Source organism: Zootoca vivipara, chromosome 13, assembly GCF_963506605.1.
Source record: "Zootoca vivipara chromosome 13, rZooViv1.1, whole genome shotgun sequence".
Lineage (NCBI taxonomy): Eukaryota > Metazoa > Chordata > Lepidosauria > Squamata > Lacertidae > Zootoca > Zootoca vivipara.
The window spans coordinates 42,747,008-42,767,616 of NC_083288.1; the positions used below are offsets into that span (position 1 = coordinate 42,747,008).

The 20,609-nt window shown below is 44.6% G+C and overlaps 1 protein-coding gene across 1 annotated transcript in view; it reads right to left on the bottom strand.

The window, feature by feature from the left end:
* The window catches only part of LOC118095149 (ubiquitin carboxyl-terminal hydrolase CYLD), a 31,753-nt gene extending 12,780 nt beyond the window's left edge, over positions 1 to 18,973 (bottom strand). Inside the window, exons 1-9 of the mRNA XM_060281814.1 lie at positions 18,900 to 18,973; positions 14,382 to 14,843; positions 13,264 to 13,593; positions 9,334 to 9,439; positions 6,968 to 7,359; positions 5,168 to 5,336; positions 3,923 to 4,067; positions 1,111 to 1,233; positions 675 to 766 (exon numbers count right to left, since the gene is read on the bottom strand). Of these exons, the coding sequence (XP_060137797.1) occupies positions 675 to 766; positions 1,111 to 1,233; positions 3,923 to 4,067; positions 5,168 to 5,336; positions 6,968 to 7,359; positions 9,334 to 9,439; positions 13,264 to 13,593; positions 14,382 to 14,843; positions 18,900 to 18,932 (1,852 nt within the window). The 5' untranslated portion in view covers positions 18,933 to 18,973. The remainder of the gene's footprint in view (positions 1 to 674; positions 767 to 1,110; positions 1,234 to 3,922; positions 4,068 to 5,167; positions 5,337 to 6,967; positions 7,360 to 9,333; positions 9,440 to 13,263; positions 13,594 to 14,381; positions 14,844 to 18,899) is intronic.
* Between the last annotated feature and the right edge of the window lie 1,636 nt (positions 18,974 to 20,609).

The following is a 20,609-nucleotide window of genomic DNA, read 5'->3' on the forward strand; positions in this document are numbered from 1 at the left end:
ATGAACACCTCGGTTTACGAATTTTCGGTTTACGAACACCGCGGAACCATCTGGAACGGATTAATTCACTTTCCATTACTTTCAATGGGAAAGTTCGCTTCAGTTTATGAATGCTTCAGTTTATGAACAGACTTCCGGAACCAATTACACCCATGCTTCAAGTTAAGTACGCTTCAGGTTGAGTACTCCGCGGACCTGTCTGGAACGGATTAATCCACTTTCCATTACTTTCAATGGGAAAGTTTGCTTCAGTTTATGAACGCTTCAGTTTCGGACTTCCGGAACCAATTGTGTTCATAAACCGAGGTACCACTGTAGAATTGTTAATACAAATTAAAAACAGTTTGTGTGTAACCTTTTTAAATATTTCAATGGAATATACCTCATTTTAGTCATTAATAGGCAAAGGTTCATCCATTTGTGCTACCGGAAATAATTTTTGAGGGAAAAAATGAAAAAGTCATCACCCTAATCCTCATCCTTTCTGGCAACGTGTTTCATACTGCAAATTGAGAACTGGATTTTAATGTGACACTTTGGGGGCTCGTTTGTTTGATGCACAAAGAATGGGGGAACAATGCTCTGAGGTTGACAGAATCCATCTCCCTTCCTAATTCGTTATACACAGTTATCCAAAGTCCAACACACAAGCACACCACAGGCTGCCATCAAACCTTTTTCTTCATGGGTGAAGCCAGAGGAATGTCCAGCCGTCTCCAGAACTTTCCGCAAGGCCATAATTTTGGTGGCGCAGACATATCCATTCCTGTCCCCGCAAAAAACCCAAAAACGATGGTGTCATCACCAGGTTAGACTTTGAAAGAGAGAAAGTGGTGGCGGGGAAAAGCAGCAGCAGTATGTAACACATGCTTATAAGCAATACTACATTTTCTGCAAAATCACTCTGAATGCCACTGAAATGGGAGCATTTTAACGGAATACAAGGCTCAGAAGAAACCCGAGTAGCTCAGAGGCTTGGCCAAAGAGGCTTCGCTTACCTGTACTTATTTCTTAAGGTTTACAAAGAAATGGATAAACAATCTTCTCAAGCCTCCCCCCCTTTTTCTATTTTTTCCCATTTTAGCCATGGCTAGGGTGACGTGAACTTACTTGCGCAAAGGGTTGACAATCTCTGTTCTCAGCAGATCCCGTGTTTCAGTGTAAATTGGACCATCGTTCTTGTCTGCTGGGCGCAGCAGCATTGAATCCAGAACTGAGGTAAAAGTGAACATACTGCAAGCGAGAAAAAGACAAAGTGTGGTTGTTGAGATGTCTGAATTCTGTCCCTACCACCTCTTAGGAGCAGCTTCTAGCATTTAGTCCAGGGAATGGGAATAGAGAAGAAGATATGTATGTCTTCTTCAGTCCAAAAGAGGACAGAACCAGCATTTTATATCTATCTATCAACCTCTATGTGTGTACAAAGTTAGTAAAGGGGATGTGGGTGGCGCTGTGGTCTAAACCACTGAGCCTCTTGGGCTTGCCGATCAGGTCGGTGGTTCAAATCCCCGTTGACAGAGTGAGCTCCCGCCGCCCTGTCCTGGCTCCTGCCTACCTAGCAGTTCGAAAGCACGCCAGTACAAGTAGATAAATAGGTAGCGCTGTAGCGGGAAGGGAAATAGCGTTTCCGTGCACTCTGGTTTCCATCACGGTGCCCCATTGCGCCGGAAGTGGTTTAGTCATGCTGCCCACATGACCCGGAAAGCTGTCTGTGGACAAACACCGGCTCCCTTGGCCTGAAAGTGAGATGAGCACCGCAACACCATAGTCACCTTTGACTGGACTTAAGCGTCCAGGGCTCCTCTACCTTCACCTAAAGTTAGTATACATGTTCCTGTGATTTCAGCAACCACAAAAACGCTCACTCAGTTTTCTTAATGAGGCAAAACATTTCAGCTTCTGCCTTCATCAGCTGCTCTAACAAAAATGAAGTGATATTGCTTTCAAGCAGGCAATTATAGAGCTTTGCTGAAGCTCTATACCATCCTCCAATATAAGGCCATGCAACGTTTACATGTACACATGCAGAAGTTATCCCTCCTTGCTAAAATTGTTGGATCTGTTAGCATCTCTGCAGAAAATACTGTAGTTGTCAGAACGGAAATGTTTAATCAACTTGCCGATCCACCTATTTGGTCCCAAGTGACAGATTTGCGATTTCTAAAATATGTGCGGATATTCTGGCACGTCCAACTCCCAAGAGACTGTGATCTACAGTACTTACAGTATAAAAGGACTGGCTGTGATCTGACTGTGATATACCCATTCTCATTGCCAGGAGCTGTTAAGCTTTTCTTATAGGAGGGTTGGCCAAAAGTGATCACTAAACTTCATTCCGCAATTTACCTGCTACACCCCGCGCGATCTACCAGTAAATCGCGATCTGCCTGTTAGACATGCCTGTTCTATACAGGCATATACATATGACAAGCTGGAACGTGTCCAGAAGAGGGCAACCGAAATGGTCAAAGGCCTGGAAACGATACCTTATGAGGAACGGCTTAGGGAGCTGGGTATGTTTAGCCTGGAGAAGAGAAGGTTAAGGGGTGATATGATAGCCATGTTCAAATATATAAAAGGATGTCATATAGAAGAGGGAGAAAGGTTGTTTTCTGCTGCTCCAGAGAAGCAGACACAGAGCAATGGATTCGAGCTACAAGAAGATTCCACCTAAACATTAGGAAGAACTTCCCGACGGTAAGAGCTGTTCGGCAGTGGAATTTGCTACCAAGGGGTGTGGTGGAGTCTCCTTCTTTGGAGGTCTTTAAGCAGAGGCTTGACAGGCATATGTCAAGAATGCTTTGATGGTGTTTCCTGCTTGGCAGGGGGTTGGACTAGATTGCCCTTGTGGTCTCTTCCAACTCTATGATTCTATGATTGTTCTATACATATGACTGCACAGCCATCTATTCAAGCAACAAAATCATCAAGTTCGCTGATGACACTACAGTGGTGGGGCTCATCTCAGGGGGATGAATCCGCCTATAGGGACAAGGTGGCGCAGCTCTGGGTTTGGTGTGGAGAAAATAATCTGGCTCTTAATACTGCCCAAACTAAGAAACTAGTGATAGATTACAGAGGGGGGGAAGTGGATATTCAGCCACTGTATATTGGAGGGGATCAGGTGCAGAGGGTGGGTGCATTAAAGTTTTTGGGAGTGACTATCGAGCAGGGTATGACTTGGAGTGCAAACACCACTGCTCTGGTAAAGAAGGCACAACAGAGAACTTATTTCCTCAGGCTTTTAAAGAAGAACAATCTGAGTGAGAGATTGCTAGCGTCCTTCTACCGTGGCTCACTAGAGAGCATTATTACATATTGTATTTGTGCTTGGTTTTCAACTTGCACAGTAATGGAGAGGAAGATGCTCCAGAAGGTCATAACAACAGCCGGAAATATTATTGGTCATCCCCTCCCATCTTTGGAAGATCTATACAGCTCCCTTTGCCTCAAAAAAGTAAAAAAATATTTTACAGGATCCATCTCATCCAGGATATAGTCTTTTTGTACTACTGCCTTCGGGCAAAAGATATAGAACAATTAAATCAAGAACAAATAGACTAAAAAACAGTCTCTACCCAAGAGCTATAACCATCTTAAATACTGTAACTGAAAAAATTGATCTGATGAGTTGTGTAGGTTTGTGTATGTGTAATGTGTTTTTTGTTTTGTTTTGCTTTTGTTTTTATGTGGATAGCATCCAATTTCATTGTAAACACAATGACAATAAAATCTAATCTAATCTTATCTTATCTACATGAAATAATTTTCGTGGGGCGATATCCAACAGTCAACCTGTTCACACAAGGAATTTCCCTTCTCTCTCCACCCCCAAGATCTGCTCAGGACTTCCACCTGCCCCAGTCTTAGGAAGCAAACTTCTTGCTCTCTGCATCACGTCACCTCCCTGCTGCAACCTTACCAGAAGAGAGTGGCATCCAGGTAGCAGGAGTTGCAGTGACCTTGGATCCCCTTCTTCCATCCCGAGAGATGCTCCATGCCCTGGTCACCCAGCGGTGGTGGCGGTGTGTCCTCTTCCACTCTGCTGCTGGCGTACCCACGGAAGTCTTCGGGAGGATGGGGAGAGATGGAGAACAGGTGAGGAACAACACAGGGCCTCCTGGCATCTTGCTTTCCCCCTTTGCCTGGTGGCTCACGGATTTGACCTTGTGCTTTATAGGCAGTGGAGATGCTTCTGGGATTCCCAGTGAGCTGTTAAACATTAGAAGTGACAGGGAAAACAGGTCGGTCTTTCTCCTCCACCCCCTAGGATGAAATCACTGCATACACATGGGAAGCTGCATGACACCAAGTCAGTCTATCGGGCCATTTAGTTCATCTCAAGGCAGCCCTGTTTAGGGAAGCTTTTAATGTTTGATGGATTTTTGTATTTTAGAATTTCTGTTTTTTTGGAAGCCGCCCAGAGTGGCTGGGGGAACCCGGCCAGATGGGCGGGGTATAAATAATAAATTATTATTATTATTATTATTATTATTATTATTATTGTCTACACCAGTGTTTCCCAAACCTGGGTCTCCAGCTGTTGTTGAACCACATCTCCCATCATCCCTAGCTAGCAAGGTCAGGGATGATGGGCATTGTAGTCCAACAACAGCTGGAGACCCAACATTGGTCTACACCAGGCATGGCCAAACTTGGCCCCCCAGATGTTTTGGGACTACAACTCCCATCATCCTTAGCTAGCAAGGCCAGCAGGTCAGGGATGATGGGAATTGTAGTCCAACAACAGCTGGAGACCCAACATTGGTCTACACCAATTGGTAGTGGTTCTCCAGAATTTCTTTCTCAGCCCAACCTGGAGATGCCAAGGGCTGAACCTTGGGAAGCAGATGCTCTACCACTGATCTACCTACATGGTCCTTCCTTCATACACTGGCAGAGCAGTGGGGAGGTGATGAATTCTGCAAGATGCCTCCCAGCTTCAATGGGCACAGAACAGGGATACATCTGATGGGATGGCTTAACCTTCCAAAGAAACGCTTCCATCTCTCTTGTTTGGGAGTCACTGGGCCTCATCCCTCCTCCCTTTCCTTGCTCCCTCCACAGAGAGCCAGTGTGAGGATAAAATGGGGGAGAGGGATAATCACATGCTCCTCCCTAGAGGAAAGATGGGACATAAACATATTTATAATGATCTACGCCATACCCAAGGGGTTGCAACGCAAAACGGGGTTCTCTAGATTCTGCAGAGAGCCGAAGCGCGAGTCGGGACGACAGTGGCGCAGCTTGACGAAGAGTGCTTTGTTGGGTTGGCAGTGGAAGTAGCGGGTCCCTCTGTACTGGCCGTCCGTGCATCCCGAAGGCAGCGGCTCCTCCTGGAAAACATACAAGGCCCATCCTTAACAAGACCACCACCTGGGATTCTGTAGCTGTGACTCCTGCATTTCGGGGGGGGGGGGTTGAACTTAGATGAACCTTTGGGTTCCTGCCAACTACAGTTCTATGATTTTATGACCTGAATCCTCCAGCTTGCAATGGCACATGCCATCTTTACATACCACCTGGGCTCCATTTTTAACCGATAGCAAGACAAGACTCATCACCCCTAAACAGGTAGTAAATAGGTACCGAAGGGAGGGGAAATAACAGTGCTGCAAGATTCAAGTTCAAGCACATTTCACGTAAAACGTAAGATAAGCCTGCTGGATCAGGCCAGAGTCCAATCCAGCATTCTGTGGCCAATTGAATGCATGTGGGAAGTCTGCAAATTGGACATGGGCACTAGGGTGGGTCATAAAAAAAATAAAAATTCGAAAATGTTTCCTCCCTTGCTCTTATCTCAGGCGTATGGTATAAACATAGTCAAATTTCAAATTTGGGACAAATTGGTTAATATTTAGATCCTGCACCTACAGATGGAAATTTTGCCTCACTACGAGTGATAAAAACATAGGAATTTGACTCATTTAATTCTCAGTATGTTAAATTGTGAACTAATAAACATAAATTTTAGGTTTTATGTAGAGCAATAATAGTTGCATACTATTATTTTCTGCAACATTTATTTATTTAAGATAAAACATGTTGATAATTTACATGAAAAACCAATGGTTTTGAAAAAATTATATGGAAAAATTAAGCAATTGTTTATGTTTACTTGTTTAGTACACCGTTTGCTTAATTGTATTTTTTTTTATGACCCACCCTAATGGGCACAACAGCACTCTGCCCACCTGCAATTCTGAGCAACCGGCAGATCCTTAATCCGTTACTGCAATGGTTCAATCTTCCAGCGCTGTTTGTTTGGCTGGCCTTGCTGGATGCATGAAGTGTGTAAATTCATGGCTTTGGGCAATTTCCAAAGGGAAGGAGAGTAACTGAGCAAAACGTGTGCAACTTTGAAATGTGAAGCTTCCAAGATTAAATTAATGATTACCAATAAAAGGTACAAGGGACCCCTGACCATTAGGTCCAGTCGTGACAGACTCTGGGGTTGTGGCACTCATCTCATGTTATTGGCCGAGGGAGCTTCCAGGTCATGTGGCCAGCATGACTATAGCCACTTCTGGCGAACCAGAGCAGCACACGGAAACACCGTTTACCTTCCCGCTGTAGAGGTACCTATTTATCTACTTGCACTTTGACGTGCTTTCGAACAGCTAGGTTGGCAGGAGCAGGGGCCGAGCAACGGGAGATCACCCCGTCACGGGGCTTTGAACCGCCGACCTTCTGATCGGCAAGTCCTAGGCTCTGTGGTTTAACCCACAGTGCCACCCGCGTCCCAAGGATTACCAATAGTTCACCCCAAAAGAGACTTGTAACTAGGCAGCTCAACATCAAACGGATGGCAGACCAGTGTTCTGCCCCCGCAAGCAACAGATAACTGTTTTTGGCAGAGCATACAGAAATTCACTGCTCAGATTTTATACCGAAGCCATCATGTGCAACAAAATGAGCACATGATTCAGCTGACACACATCCCAGCCTGCCACACCCTTGCTCTCACCAGCTCCAGCCCAGCAATAGCTTCATCCTCATCAGGGGGCTCCCCGATCCATCGGATCACCCCGTAGATCGGCGGATCGTTCACCTCCACCACAGAATTGATCTCCAAGAGGTGGTGGCTATACTGTTTCTCCTCCTCTTCCTCTTTGTCTTCCTCATCTTCTTCTTCCTCCTCCTCCTCCCCATTTTTCTTCCTCTTCAAAACTCCCAAGTCTTTCGTCTTGTGGTCCCCCAGTTCTCTGGAAGGAGCCAAGCTTAGGTGCTCCTTGGGCGAGCACTCCTCCAGTTTGGGGGGATACTTGATGGATGAGGGGGACGGGCAATCTTCAAATTCATCTGAGGTGGGTGAAGAGGAATTGCTGGGCAAAGTCTCAGGTCTTCTGTCAGCTTGTTCTTTAGAGAGACAAAACAAACAAACAAACAAACAACAACAACACATTAGAATCCAGCACCTCAAGCCTAAAAATATGCTTCCAATTTGGTTACTAACCCTCCCAAGTGTGCAGTTCCGGAATTCAGGAGAGAATCTCAACTTTAAAATGTGGGAGCAGGGAAACCTGAACAAGTTTCTAGCCCTTAAGGATGTGCAATTGGCAATGTGGAACAATGCCTAGGAAAAAAATCGAAGGCCAACAGGAAAAGGGGGAAGGGACTGGTCTCAATCGCCTGGTCCCTCTAGCTAGCAGAAGCAGAATTGTGCAAAAGACAGAAAACCATCAGGATTTGCATAAAATTCATAAAATTTAACTGCCATTGGTTAATATCGAGTGGTGTATACACAGCTTTACTGAGTTCCTGTGACTTCCAGCTGCCCAAAAGCCCCATGTAAAGCTATACCTTTGCTTTACTATTGGCTGGGTAGCAATATATACTTTTTTTTTAAAAAAAAATGATGTTTGTTATCAAAATGTCATAGAACCTGACCACCTGACATTTTTCATTATTATTATATTTATTACTACTATTATTATGAAAAGTTGTCAAAAAGTGAAAAAGTCCAGCTGCCTGGTAACTCTGCTGGACTAGTGTCCATTGGGGAACCGTTACTGGACCCAACTGACAATGGATTATAATCGGTCAAATCAAATCCCACAGTATGCTGAGATAACCTGTCAGGGTGGATAAAAAGCAATGATTTAAATAAATAAATAAAATTGGTTTTTTATTGTAATCAGATTTTTTTAAAAAAATTAAATCGGATTTTAAAAATAAAATGCTTTTGGAGGAAAAATCTTTCTAAATATAGTTTTCTATTTAAGTTACATTATAGTCCATCAGGAAATAAGGATTTGTTTAAGTTTTTCATGTGTGCTAAAACTCAGTCTAATTGGGGATATATATATATATATATATATATATATATATATATATATATATATATATTGTTTGACCACATCAATTAACAAACATGGATACATATGCTATAATGTCATTGTTTTAGTTAAATTGTTTAAATTGTTATTAAAGAAATGATCATTTTTCTCCTTCCAATAAAGTACAGCAGAAAAGTTGCCCAAATATAAACAGTTAACTTATTAAACCTCACAATAATTTCATAATTATCTGTCTATGTATTTCTAATAGTATAACCACATCAGTAATTTTTGACATAAGTGTAAAAACGACTCTGGAAATTTATTATTCCAAAAATGAAACCTTCATCTGGTTGTAAATATTAAGATTATACCAGCAAGAATGAGTCTTTCTGTAAAAAAAGAAAAAAGATTTAAAACAAAGTCTTACTAACTAGTGATTTAAATCAAATCCACCCTGACCTCAATCGGTGGAGCAGGAGACCTTTAATCTCAGGGTTGAGAGTTCAAGCCCCATGTTGGGCAAAAGATTCCTGCATCGCCCGTGGTCCTTTCCATCTCTTCAGTTCTACGATTCTATGAATACCAGCTAATGGGATTCACAAGTGGAGAGGATGCTGCTGTGTTCAAGTCCTGTTTCTAGGTTTCCCACAGCATCAGACGGACCATGGCTGGTTGGCCCTTTTTAAGTAGCCTCCAGAAGTTTGCACAGGTGGAAGTGACGCCCTTGGACTGATATAGGTCCCTCAGACCTGCTACATTAGAATCATAGAATCCTAGAGTTGGAAGAGACCACAAGGGCCACCCAGTCCAACCCCCTGCCAAGCAGGAAACACCATCAAAGCATTCTTGACATATGCCTGCCAAGCCTCTGCTTAAAGACCTCCAAAGAAGGAGACTCCACCACACTCCTTGGTAGCAAATTCCACTGCCGAACAGCTCTTACAGTAAGAGCCATTCAGCAGTGGAATTTGCTACCAACGAGTGTGGTGGAGTTAAAAAAAAAACCAAACCCAGACGACATCCCGAGTACTTTCATTATTGTACAACTCACCTTTGTGCACCTTAGAGATGGGCAGGAGCATCCCATACTCTGGAGACGGGATATGGCACAGGACGTGGTTTCTGAAGAGGCCATCCCAGGACCCGACTGGTTTATCCTAGGATGAGATGGTAAGAGGAGTAAAAAAAGAGTCTAGGGTCTCTGGACTGGCTGTTCCTCCCCATTCCTCCTGATCACCACACATGGCATGCCTACGTTGGGCCAAATAAGGTGGACACTGCCAGCATCTGCAAAGGGCCCACACCTAGCAGAAGGCCCACGGACAAGAGCCCCCCAGGCTTGCTGCAGTGAGGACGTAAGACTTATGGAAGCGGACTTCCGGTCTGTCGCGGTGGAGAGAAGGACGCAGGGACTTCGCGTGCCGAAGTCCCTGGCCTCGCGGAGGGGGGGGGGGAAGTCCGCAGAGCGAGCGGACTCCCCGTAAAAACACCGGGTAGAGTCCCGGTGACTCACGTGCCCAGCGGCTGCTCCGTTTTGCGGATCCCCTGCTGCCCGAGAGCTCAATAGAGCGATCGAGAGCCGGTGGGGTGGAACCGCGGGAGCCATTTTGGGCTATATCTTACCTCCGAGAAGCGAAGCTCCGAGTCCTGACCCGGCAAGCGGCGGATTCTTCCGAACAAAATTAAAGATTTCCATAAAGTAAGTGGAACGTATATTTGGACTATAAAATCATTAATTGGAAAAATAGGAGAGACTTTAAAGAAACGGAAGTCGGTCTCTTCCTAATGGAAAACAGGGAGGCGTTTTAAATAAACTCAAGCCGAAAGAGAAAAAAGTTTCAGGGTTGGTGGACCCGAAAGAAAGAGAGATTTTTCCGAACCTTCCCAGCTCCCGAGTCCGGCACCCCTCGAGGTACAGCATTATTGAGGGGAAGAGTGCTTTGACAGCTGTCAAAAGCTGTCAAACTGTCAAAAGACTGGGTGGATTTTATCGCGCTGCTGTCAACTGTAAAAAATTGTTTGAAAGTGAGGCAGAACTTTTCAATTTGGAATCAAGAATGGATTTGTGATTGAGTTAAAGACAAAGGAGAAGGACAGCCAAAATGGAGTCGATCGTCTAACAGGAAGGAATTTTCCAGTACCCTTTGCTCCCTATCTCCTGTCTGTCTGTGGTTAAGAGAAGTATGAAAACAAAGTACTCTCGAGCCTTCCAGGAGGCGGTGTTGAGCTATCTACAAACATGGGAGGACATTTACAAGGAACGGCAACATCCCAATTTACCATCAGTCGAGGCTGAAGCCCAAGTTCAGGACTTAGAGGATAATTTGGACTTGGAGGCTGTGGAGTTTGAGACTGTGTGTGAGGAGAAACAACTTGATGAGAATCTTGAAGGGGACTTGGGCTGTAAAAAATATGTCTGGGATGAAGCAAAGTATGGATTTCAAAAGGAAGAGAAACAAGCAGAGCAAGAAAATGAGAAGCAAAGAGACATGATGATTAATGGAATTGAAGATCCTGGAGGGGTTAAAATGTGGAGTGGTGTTATTGAGGGAAGGGAAAGACAGGGGCAGGGGGGGACAAAGGCCTGGAGATGGAACTGGGAAAGAATAGGTGTGGGGTGAAAATCTTAGTTAAAAGATTTTGTTTTGGCCTTTGAAAGACGGTTTTCGAAATCTTGGCTTGTCAATGGAAATGCTGATCCAATTGGGGGAAAGACTTAGGGAGAAGGGATGGAGGGTAAAAAAAAGGGGAAAAATTGCTGTATTTTCTGGAGGGTGCTAGAAGAATGGCTGAGGAAAGAATTTTTAGGTTAAATACTAATGTTTATGAGTTCAGATAACTGTCTGGGCAGAGAGCTGCCTATCCTCCTCTCCTTACTCTGAGATACCCAGTGGCAGGGGGTGCTCGGAGGGGGGAGGAGGGGGTGGAAGGAAACCCAGACACAATAATGGAACCTTGGAAGTGCTGTGCCCTGCGGGTTCCTCTTGTGGCAGGAGGGGGTCTGTGGGAGGACAGCATGGAAAAGGAGGAGGATTAAAGTTAATATTATAAGAATAAGATTTTGATTTGGATAGGAAACCCGCCATAAGCAATTAGAGATTGTCAGGAAAACCAGAAGGAAGAGCATCGAGGAAGTCACAATTAAAATGTTAAGATAATAAGAATTGGGAATTTATAACTTTTCCCTATTGCTGTTGTGTTGTTTGTATTTGTGTAAATAGGCTTATGAAAGAGCTGGGGGAAGCCAATCCTCAGAGCTCCTCCACTCCTGTCCCTTCAGTGGCAGGGGGGGGATGTGGGGGGAGGAGGGAGGGGGGAGGCTAAACCCAACTGACAATGGACCCCTTTGATTCTCAAAACACACGGGTACTACCGGTGGCAGAGGTGGACCGGTGGGTGGAGGGAAAACGAAGGGACAGTGTTATATTGTATGTTTTGTTTGTTTTGTCTGTATAAAATTAATAAAAATCATTATAAAAAAAAAAGACTTATGGAAGCGATTGGTGAATCCATTGGTGTCTTAGCTAAGGGGCCTTCGAAACCTGGAGCCCACACTGGGCATACCCAGAACAGTAGGTTGGAGTGAGGCATGGAGGCCAGGGGGGGGGAATGGAGGGAACACAAGAATCTGCCTTCTTGAAGTGTCCCTCTGCCTTTCCTGCCTCTCTTCCCTTGTGTGCCATGTTCGGTCCTGTATACCTGAGGGAGTGGCTCCACCCCCATCAAACAGCCCGGACACTGAGATCCAGCACCGAGGGCCTTCTGTCGGTTCCCTCATTGCGAGAAGTGAGGTTGCAGGGAACCAGACAGAGGGCCTTCTTGGTAGTGGCACCCGCCCTGTGGAACGCCCTCCCAGCAGATGTCAAGGCAATAAGCAATTATTTTACTTTTAGAAGACAACTGAAGGCGGCCCTGTTTAGGGAGTTTTTTAATGTTTGATGCTGTACTGTTTTTAATATTCAGTTGGAAGCCGCCCAGAGTGGCTGGGGAAACCCAGCCAGATGGGCGGAGTATAAATAATAAATAATAATAATAATTATTATTATTATTATTAGCCTGTGGGTGAGGCCTGTCTTGTTCTGACGGCACCTAAGCCACTCTGGGAACCCTTTTTGGTTGAACAGCAGGGTACAAATGCTCTAAATCAGCAGCTCCCAATTAGCTAAGTACTGGGGGAACCCTGTTTTTTTCAAAAGCCGAGCCATGGACCCCCTACTTTTGACAATGTTGTTATTTCTATGGTAGTTGTTGTTATGTGAACGGTGCCACGGACCCTCCTGGGTGGGTTACGCAGTCGCCCTGGGATCCATGGAGCACCGATTGGGAGCCACGGCACTAAATCAATCCATTAATACTGAATCAGAGCAACGGGTCCATCTAGCTCAGTATTGTCTGCACTGACCGGCAGTGCTTCTCAAGAATTCTGGACAGGGAATTTTTGCCAATCTCACTTGAAGATGCCAGAGATTGAACCATGGATTTTCTGCATGCAAAGTAATAATAATAATAATAAAATTTTATTTATACCCCGCCCTCCCCATTGAGAACCGGGCTCAGGGCGTCTGACATCAATAAAATTACAATAAAACGTAAAAGAAAGAAAAACAATTGATTAAAATGTGGATTAAAATACAATTTAGATTTATTTTTTTTAAAAAAAATGCAGCCTCCTTTTAAAATGGCCCTACCACTTTAAGATGGCTCTACCACTGAGCTAGGACTCAGGGTTGGAAGAGACACAAGAAGCCATCGCTAAACATGTTTCCTGAAGCACCTGGAGATTTAAAGCACGTTGGCCGGCATTAACATGGAAATAACTAACCAACAGCATTTATAAGGCCACAATGCCCATCATACCCGACTTTTATCTTGCTTTTGGGGATCTCGTACTCAAAATGGGTGTGAGATTAAGTATTGTTTGCAGCCAGTTCCTTCAACCTGACTCTCCCCCCCCCCGCAATTCTTCTGTCTGCCTCCTTACCAAGTGTATCCCCACGAACACCCCCGTCTCCTGTTTCTTGGGGAGGTAGTCGCAGTACACCACTGTGCCAGTGGGGGTGCTGTCATCCATCTTGAAGAAAACACGGTCCCCAATTTCCAGTTCCGGAGTCGACAAGGGATCTCCCGACGTCAGCTGGATCCGCGTGCATTCCCGGGCGCTGCCTCTTGGGGGCGCTGGTGGGCTGCCTTCGGGCAAGTCATCCGGCTCAATCCGGTTGACGGGTACAAAGACTCCGCAGTTCTCCCGGCAGGTGAAGAACTTGTGGCCTTTGAAAGTGCCGTCGGTGAAACCCTTCCCGGCAGCTGAGCCCTACAAAAGTCGAGGAACGGAGCTCGTCTCAGAGGTGTCCCCTCCTTTATTTCTCCCCACCCGTTTTACCCTCACCACAACCCTGTGAGGTAGGCTAGGCCAACAGACCACAACTGGCCCAATACCGCAAAGTGAACTGTGTGGCCAAAGAGGGATTTGAACCTGGGTCTCCCCAGTCTCGGCCCAATGCTCTGACCACATACTTTCTTCAATATAGTTCCTTCAGAGTTCCCTACACCATTTTCCTTTCCTTGTGTGTGAGAAAGAGCTATACAGCGGTACCTCGGGTTACAAACGCTTCAGGTTACAGACTCCGCTAACCCAGAAATAGTACCTCGGGTTAAGAACTTTGCTTCAGGATGAGAACAGAAATCGTGCTCTGGTGGCGCGGCAGCAGCAGGAGGCCCCATTAGCTAAAGTGGTGCTTCTGGTTAAGAACAGTTTCAGGTTAAGAACGGACCTCCGGAACGAATTAAGTTCTTAACCAGAGGTACCACTGTACAGGTTGAAGCTACGCATGTGAAATCCTTTTTGTGTTTGTTGTTTTTTGCAATTAGATTTTGCCCATTGAGTTCAATGTTGAAATAAATTAGGACAATGTGGGGCAAGAAACAGATGGGCAGATAAAATTGTGGTGCCCGTGTGTGTGTACAGGTCTTGTATTTCCTGGAAGAAGGAACTAGAAACCTGTGTGCTAAGAAGAGAATATATTCTGCACAGATATAATTTTTTTGCAAAAACAAACCTGCTAATGGACTCCACAGAAGATGCCCTTCCCATCAACTCACCACAAGCTCAACACCAAAGATGATGCTGGTATTGTGCTTGCTCTTGTCTATGGGCCCACGGTATCGAATGATGCCTCGAACTCTCTTCCCGGAGGCGGAAGTGATCTGGACCCTGACTTGGTCTCCCTCCCGGAGGGCGCTAAGCCGCTCCATCAACTGCTCCTTCTTGAACAGTGCAAGGCGCTCATCTCCGTTGGTCACAGCTTCCAGGAGTCCAGAACAGGCGCCCGTCAGTTCCACGGCTGCCCGTGGAGGCACCAGAACCACTTTCTCGGTATCCATGACCCTGACCCAGAAAGTTCCATCTGGTGATGCCCCACGACCATCCTCTTGGCACAGCAGACTGCCTCTGGCCACCTTGACATCCCGCCCTGCCTTGCTGGGTCCCACAAAACTTTTCACAGCGATTAAGAGTTTCCGGGGCTTCATCGCTGCTGCAGAGGTGGGAGACAAATCAATTGCCTGTGTGAGGAGAAAGGAAAAGGAACAGGAAAGTTTATGGACTATTCCCTCTATTTCTGACATTCTTGCCGTGGGTAGGACTGGGCGATATCTGGTTTTCAACATTGCGATATATCACCAGCTAAACATCGCCCGTCCTGTGGAACGCCCTCCCATCAGATGTCAAGGAAATAAACAACTATCTGACTTTTAGAAGACATCTGAAGGCAGTCCTGCTTAGGGAAATTTTTAATGTTTGAGGTTTTATCATTTATTATTATTATTATTAATAATATTAATCGCAATATACCAGGCATCCCCAAACTGCGGCCCTCCAGATGTTTTGGACTACAACTCCCATGATCCCTAGCTAACAAGACCAGTGGTCAGGGAAGATGGGAATTGTACCGCGAAAAATCTGGAGGGCCGAAGTTTGGGGATGCCAGCAATATACCAATATAATATACTGTATCACAATGACTGAAATAAGGATGGAGCTATGGCTGCCTTCACAGTTTTCCCCACATTGTGATTTTTTGCATAGCACACAAACACACACCCATAGAATCAAAGTACTATAAAAAGGTAGAGTTGGAAGGGACCGCGGGGGTCATCTAGTCCAAACCCTGCAATGCAGGAATCTTTTGCCCAACGTGGGGCGTGAACCCGCAACCTTGAGATTAAGAGTCTCATGTTCTATGTACTGAACTATCCCAGCAGCAATAATCTGTTTAGGTGAAGAGGAAGATCCGCAACGTGATTCACAGTATATTGCCAGGTCAAAAATTATGAAACTGGTATCACGATATGGACTTCAAACTGGTTTTGGGAGATGAGTGCTGTTCGCTGTGCCCCAAAAGAAAGGACTGCCAGGCTTAAAAGGAATCGCAAGGCTTTCGGAAGTACAGGCTTAGAGGCACAGCATCTGTTCCGTGTGCAAACATTCCCAGGTTCGTTCCCCGAAAACTCTAGGTAGGGTTCAGACACACCCCACACCCCGCCTAAAAACCTGGAGAGCTGCTGCCAGTCAGTGTAGACAATACTGAACTAGTTAGGCCAATGGTCTGACTCGGTAGGAGACACCTTCCAATGTAAGGAATCTTCAAGAGGGGGGCAGTAAAGCAAACAAACTACTCTGGTTTTGGGGTTGGGGAAGGGAGACATACTCAAAACAGCCCTAGGTGCAATGTAGTGACCATTTGAAATGGCAGTATTTTTTTTCCCTCCATTATCCACCCCAGGGTGGATAAAAATCAATGGTTTTTTAAAATAAAAAAATGAGATTTGTTTGATTTAAATCGATATTTTTAAAATTTAAATTGGATTTTTAAAATAAAATGCTTTGGGAGGAAAAATCTTTCTAAAGAGAGTTTTCTATTTAAGTTACATTATAGTCCATCAGGAAGTAAGGATTTGTTTCAAGTTTTTCATGTGTGCTAAAACTCAGTCTAAGTGTTGTTGTTTTTTAAAAATTGTTTGACCACATCAGTTAACAAACATGGATACATATGTTATAATGTTATTGTTTCAGTTCAATAAATTGTTATTAAGGAAGTGATTATTTTTCTCCTTTCAAAAAAGTGCAGCAGAAAAGTTGCCCAAATATAAACAGTTCACTTATTAAACCTCACAATAATTTCATAATTATCTATGTATTTCTATAACAAAATCAGTAATTTCTGATTTAACTGTAAAAAGTACTCTGAAATTTTATTATTCCAAAAATGAAACCTTCATCTGGTTGTAAATGTTAAGATTATACCAGCAAGGAGGAGTCTTTCTGTAAAAAAATAAATAAATGATTTTAATCAAGTGTTACTGACTAGTGATTTAAATTGATTTGATTACATTTTATATACACCTCCCACCCACCCACCAAGGAACTCAAGGGGCTATACGTGGTTCCCCCTTTTCAGTTTATCCTCACAACAACCCTGTGAGGTTAGGCTAAGAAATCATGACTGGCCCAAGGCCACCCAGAGATCTTCATGCCTGAGTGGGGATTCAAACCCTGGTCTCCCAGGTCATCGTCCAATGTGCTAACCCAGGCATCCCCAAACTGCGGCCCTCCAGATGTTTTGGCCTACAACTTCCATGATCCCTAGCTAACAGGACCAGTGGTCGGGGAAGATGGGGATTGTAGTCCAAAACATCTGGAGGGCCGAAGTTTGGGGGTGCCTGCTGCTCTAACCAGTATACCACACTGGCTCCAGATTGCTGGAGTCTGGGTGTATAAAAAAATGCCCAGGAACCTTACAAATTACCAACGGCATATACACAGAGACCCCCACCCCACCCTTTGCTCACACCCATACCAAACGTTTATAGCACATGGATACGCCCCCCCCCAAACAATATTGGGAACTGCAGTTTAGTTAAGGGAGCTGAGAATTGCAGCCCTGTGAAGTGTAAACTATGGTTCCCACGAGAGTTTGGGGGAAGTTGTGTGCTTTAAACGTATGCTGTGGCCGTGACCTTTGCTTTTCTGGTTCAGGACCAGGTTTCCTGAAGCACCAGCCTTCCCCAACCTGGTGCCCTCCAGATTAGAAACGAATCAGTGTGAATGACCAAAGTACAAAGAGTATTGAAAGCTGGAGTGGCATGTGACTTCCCCATTAGCATCATGAGCACAAATAATCATGAGCATGCCATCAAAGCAACATTTGGAGGGGTCTTCTCTCTAGCACTTGCTGTTTTCAAACATACCTTAAAGCTGGAATACCTTTAATTGAACAAGGGTATTGGCCTACACTTTTTGCCATACTGCAGGGATCAGCAACCTTTTTCAGCCGTGGGCCAGACCATGTGGTGGGCCGGAGTATTTTTTTGGGGTGTGTGTGTGAACGAATTCCTATGCCCCACAAATAACCCAGAGATGCATATTTTTAAAAAGCACACATTCTACTAATGTAAAAACACCAGGCAGGCCCCACAAATAACCCAGAGATGTATTTTAAATAAAAGGAAACATTCTACTCATGTAAAAACACGCTGATTCCCGGACCGTCCATGGGCCGGATTGAGAAGGCAATTGGGCCAACATCCGGCCCACGGGCCTGAGGTTGCCTACCCCTGCCGTACTGGATCCAGTACAGTATATACAGTATGCACATAAGATATAACTTGGTATGCAAATGCTAATATAAATAAAACATATGTACAGAGGATTAATATATTTTTTCACTCCCCTACACCTTTAGAATTAAACTGCAGATTTTTTCTAACCCACAGATAAAGTAAAATAGAAAGAGAGGAAGAGGAAATGAGTGCCCCAAGAAAAAAATTAATCAAACTCAGGAATTTCCCTGTCAACACCCCATTTCCTTCCTTCTGCCACAGGATTGCAAACTTTAGAAACCACCCCATGCCTTTTAACAGCAGCTTGAGTCTAAAGACTCATTGATTAGTCGTTTAGTCGTGTCCGATTCTTCGTGACCCCATGGACCAGAGCACGCCAGGCACTCCCGCAGTTTGGTCAAACATGCTCATAACACTCATCAACTTTGTCCCCCAAAAAACTTGACTTGGCTGTAAGCTCTGCACCAAACTGGAACAGGAGCAAGCCCGGTTGGCTTTTGTCTGGTCAGTTGGCAATCCCATGGCCCTCGAAGTTTTTAGCCACCTTGTTATCCGACTGCTTTCCTCCATACATGCATACTGTATTGCTTAATTTCTGAAAGAATGCAAAGGTTGCCAGGCTTTAGGCCTAATTAAAAATCACCCCCGAGAACTACCTTGCATTCAACACCCGCTGTGTAATGTCCCGATCTGCGAGCCCTGGGAGACACTCTGCACGTGCTCAGATGCCTTCCTCACATCCCAAGAGTGACGTTCTATCACGGCTAAGCCTCTGGCTGACCCTGACCCACGGGCGCAAGCACACCCCGAAATGGTGAGCCTCTTACAGGTTGCAAAAGGGAAACTAAAAGGAACTACGGTATTCGCTTTCTGAAACAAGTTAGCATTTAAAAACAAAAACAAACGTATAGCTAAGGAGATTCTTGCCTATGTGCAAAAAAAATCAGCAAGTCAAAGGCTGCCCCAAATGTAAACTCACCTCCCCACTTCAGATCCTACCTGGAAGCGGTGATTTAACTTTTTCAAGCGCATGCAACAAAATTTCCCCCTTTCTGATGTTGGAACCACGTTTAAGGAAGTTGCCTCTGCTTTTAAAGGGGCGGAAGGTGAGAGCCAATGGGAAGCGACGCGAAAGGGGAAAGCGACCAATCGGAGCGGAGATGGGGGGGGAATAGAAGCAGATGAAAACGAGGAAGGAGAGAGAGATGAATGATGTTGGGGGGGGGTGGAGCTTAGCTGAGGCTGAAAGGCGCTTTAACATCACCTCTGTACCCTGCTATACTGTACAGCAGCTGTGGCCAACTCCCAAGTGACTGCGATCTACTCACAGAGTTAATGGCAGTGATCTACCCCCCTTTTGGGGGGGGAGGGGTTTTCAGGTCAAAGTTGTCGAACTTTTTTTTTTTTAGAAATGAAAGCCCTGTTTTGGGGGTTTCAGGTAAAAGAGTTGTTGAGCTCTTTTTTAGGGAGGGGGAAGCCCCATGGGGGGGGTGCAGGGAGAAAAAGTTGAGGTTTTTTTAGCCAAGCCAAAGTGGTTGAGCTTCTTGGGGGGGGGGCAGTGATTTACGACAGACGTCCAGTGATCTACCGGTAGATCACGATCTACGTGTTGGATGTGCCTGCTGTACAGTATATGGATAATGCCGGGTAATGATGACTTGTCGCCCGCCTTTCATCAGGAGGTTCCAGGGCGGCTTACAGCAAAATACAGCATTAAAAACTGTTTAGAATTATAATCACAACAGGTGGGGGACAAGTCATCACCACCCGGCAGTTCGTATAAATAAACTTCAACTAGCTGGTGCTGTTTTGATAAAATCTTGGTTAAATGGGAAGCAGCAGGCAAGCTTAGCCATCCTACCCCCCCTTCTGTTTGGTTGGCAACCTCATTTTTACCACCACTACCGGTAGTTGCTGTAGTGAAGTGTTAAGTGCAGTAAAATATCTGAACGTAAGCAGAAGATTAATTGGTTTTGGAGGAAATATTTTGCATAGGTCTATATATAGCTTGTATATTGTCTCTTTCCTTTTCCTTTCTTCTTTCTTTATTTTCTCTCAGTTTTCTGTTTAAAAATGCTTGATACTTGATGTTAACTATTTTCGTATATTGTTTTTTCTTTGTTTTTCAAGCTTTATTTTTTATTTTAAAAAACTTACATTTATAAAAAGGAGATTCGTTGCTTTTGTTCCCCCGTTGCACTCATTGAATTCTTCTTCCCAGCCAACAGAGCCAAAAGTCAGCGATGATGATTGAATCGTAGTCCAAAACTACTTACATAGAACATACATTCTAGTTACAGGTAGGTAGCCGGGTTGGTCTGACATAGTCAAATAAAAAATTCCTTCCAGTAGCACCTTAGGGACCAGCTAAGTTTGTCATTGGTATGAGCTTTCGTGTGCATGCACACTTCTTCAGATACCTGCATGGACACGAAAGCTCATAACAATGACAAACTTAGTTGGTCTCTAAGGTGCTACTGGAAGGATTTTTATTTATTATTTTATTAGAACATATGTATAACTGTGTGTGAGTAGCTGTACTCCTCAATTTTCGCTAGAGGGCAGAAAAGTTAAGGAATCTGGAAAGCCAGGAAATTTCATTGTATTTCACCTGTCATTTCCAGGCTGAAGCTAAGGCTAACTGCTTGCCCGGTTTAATTGAAAACAGCAATTTGGAGTTCCAGCAGATAAATTCTCTTTGTTTCTTCA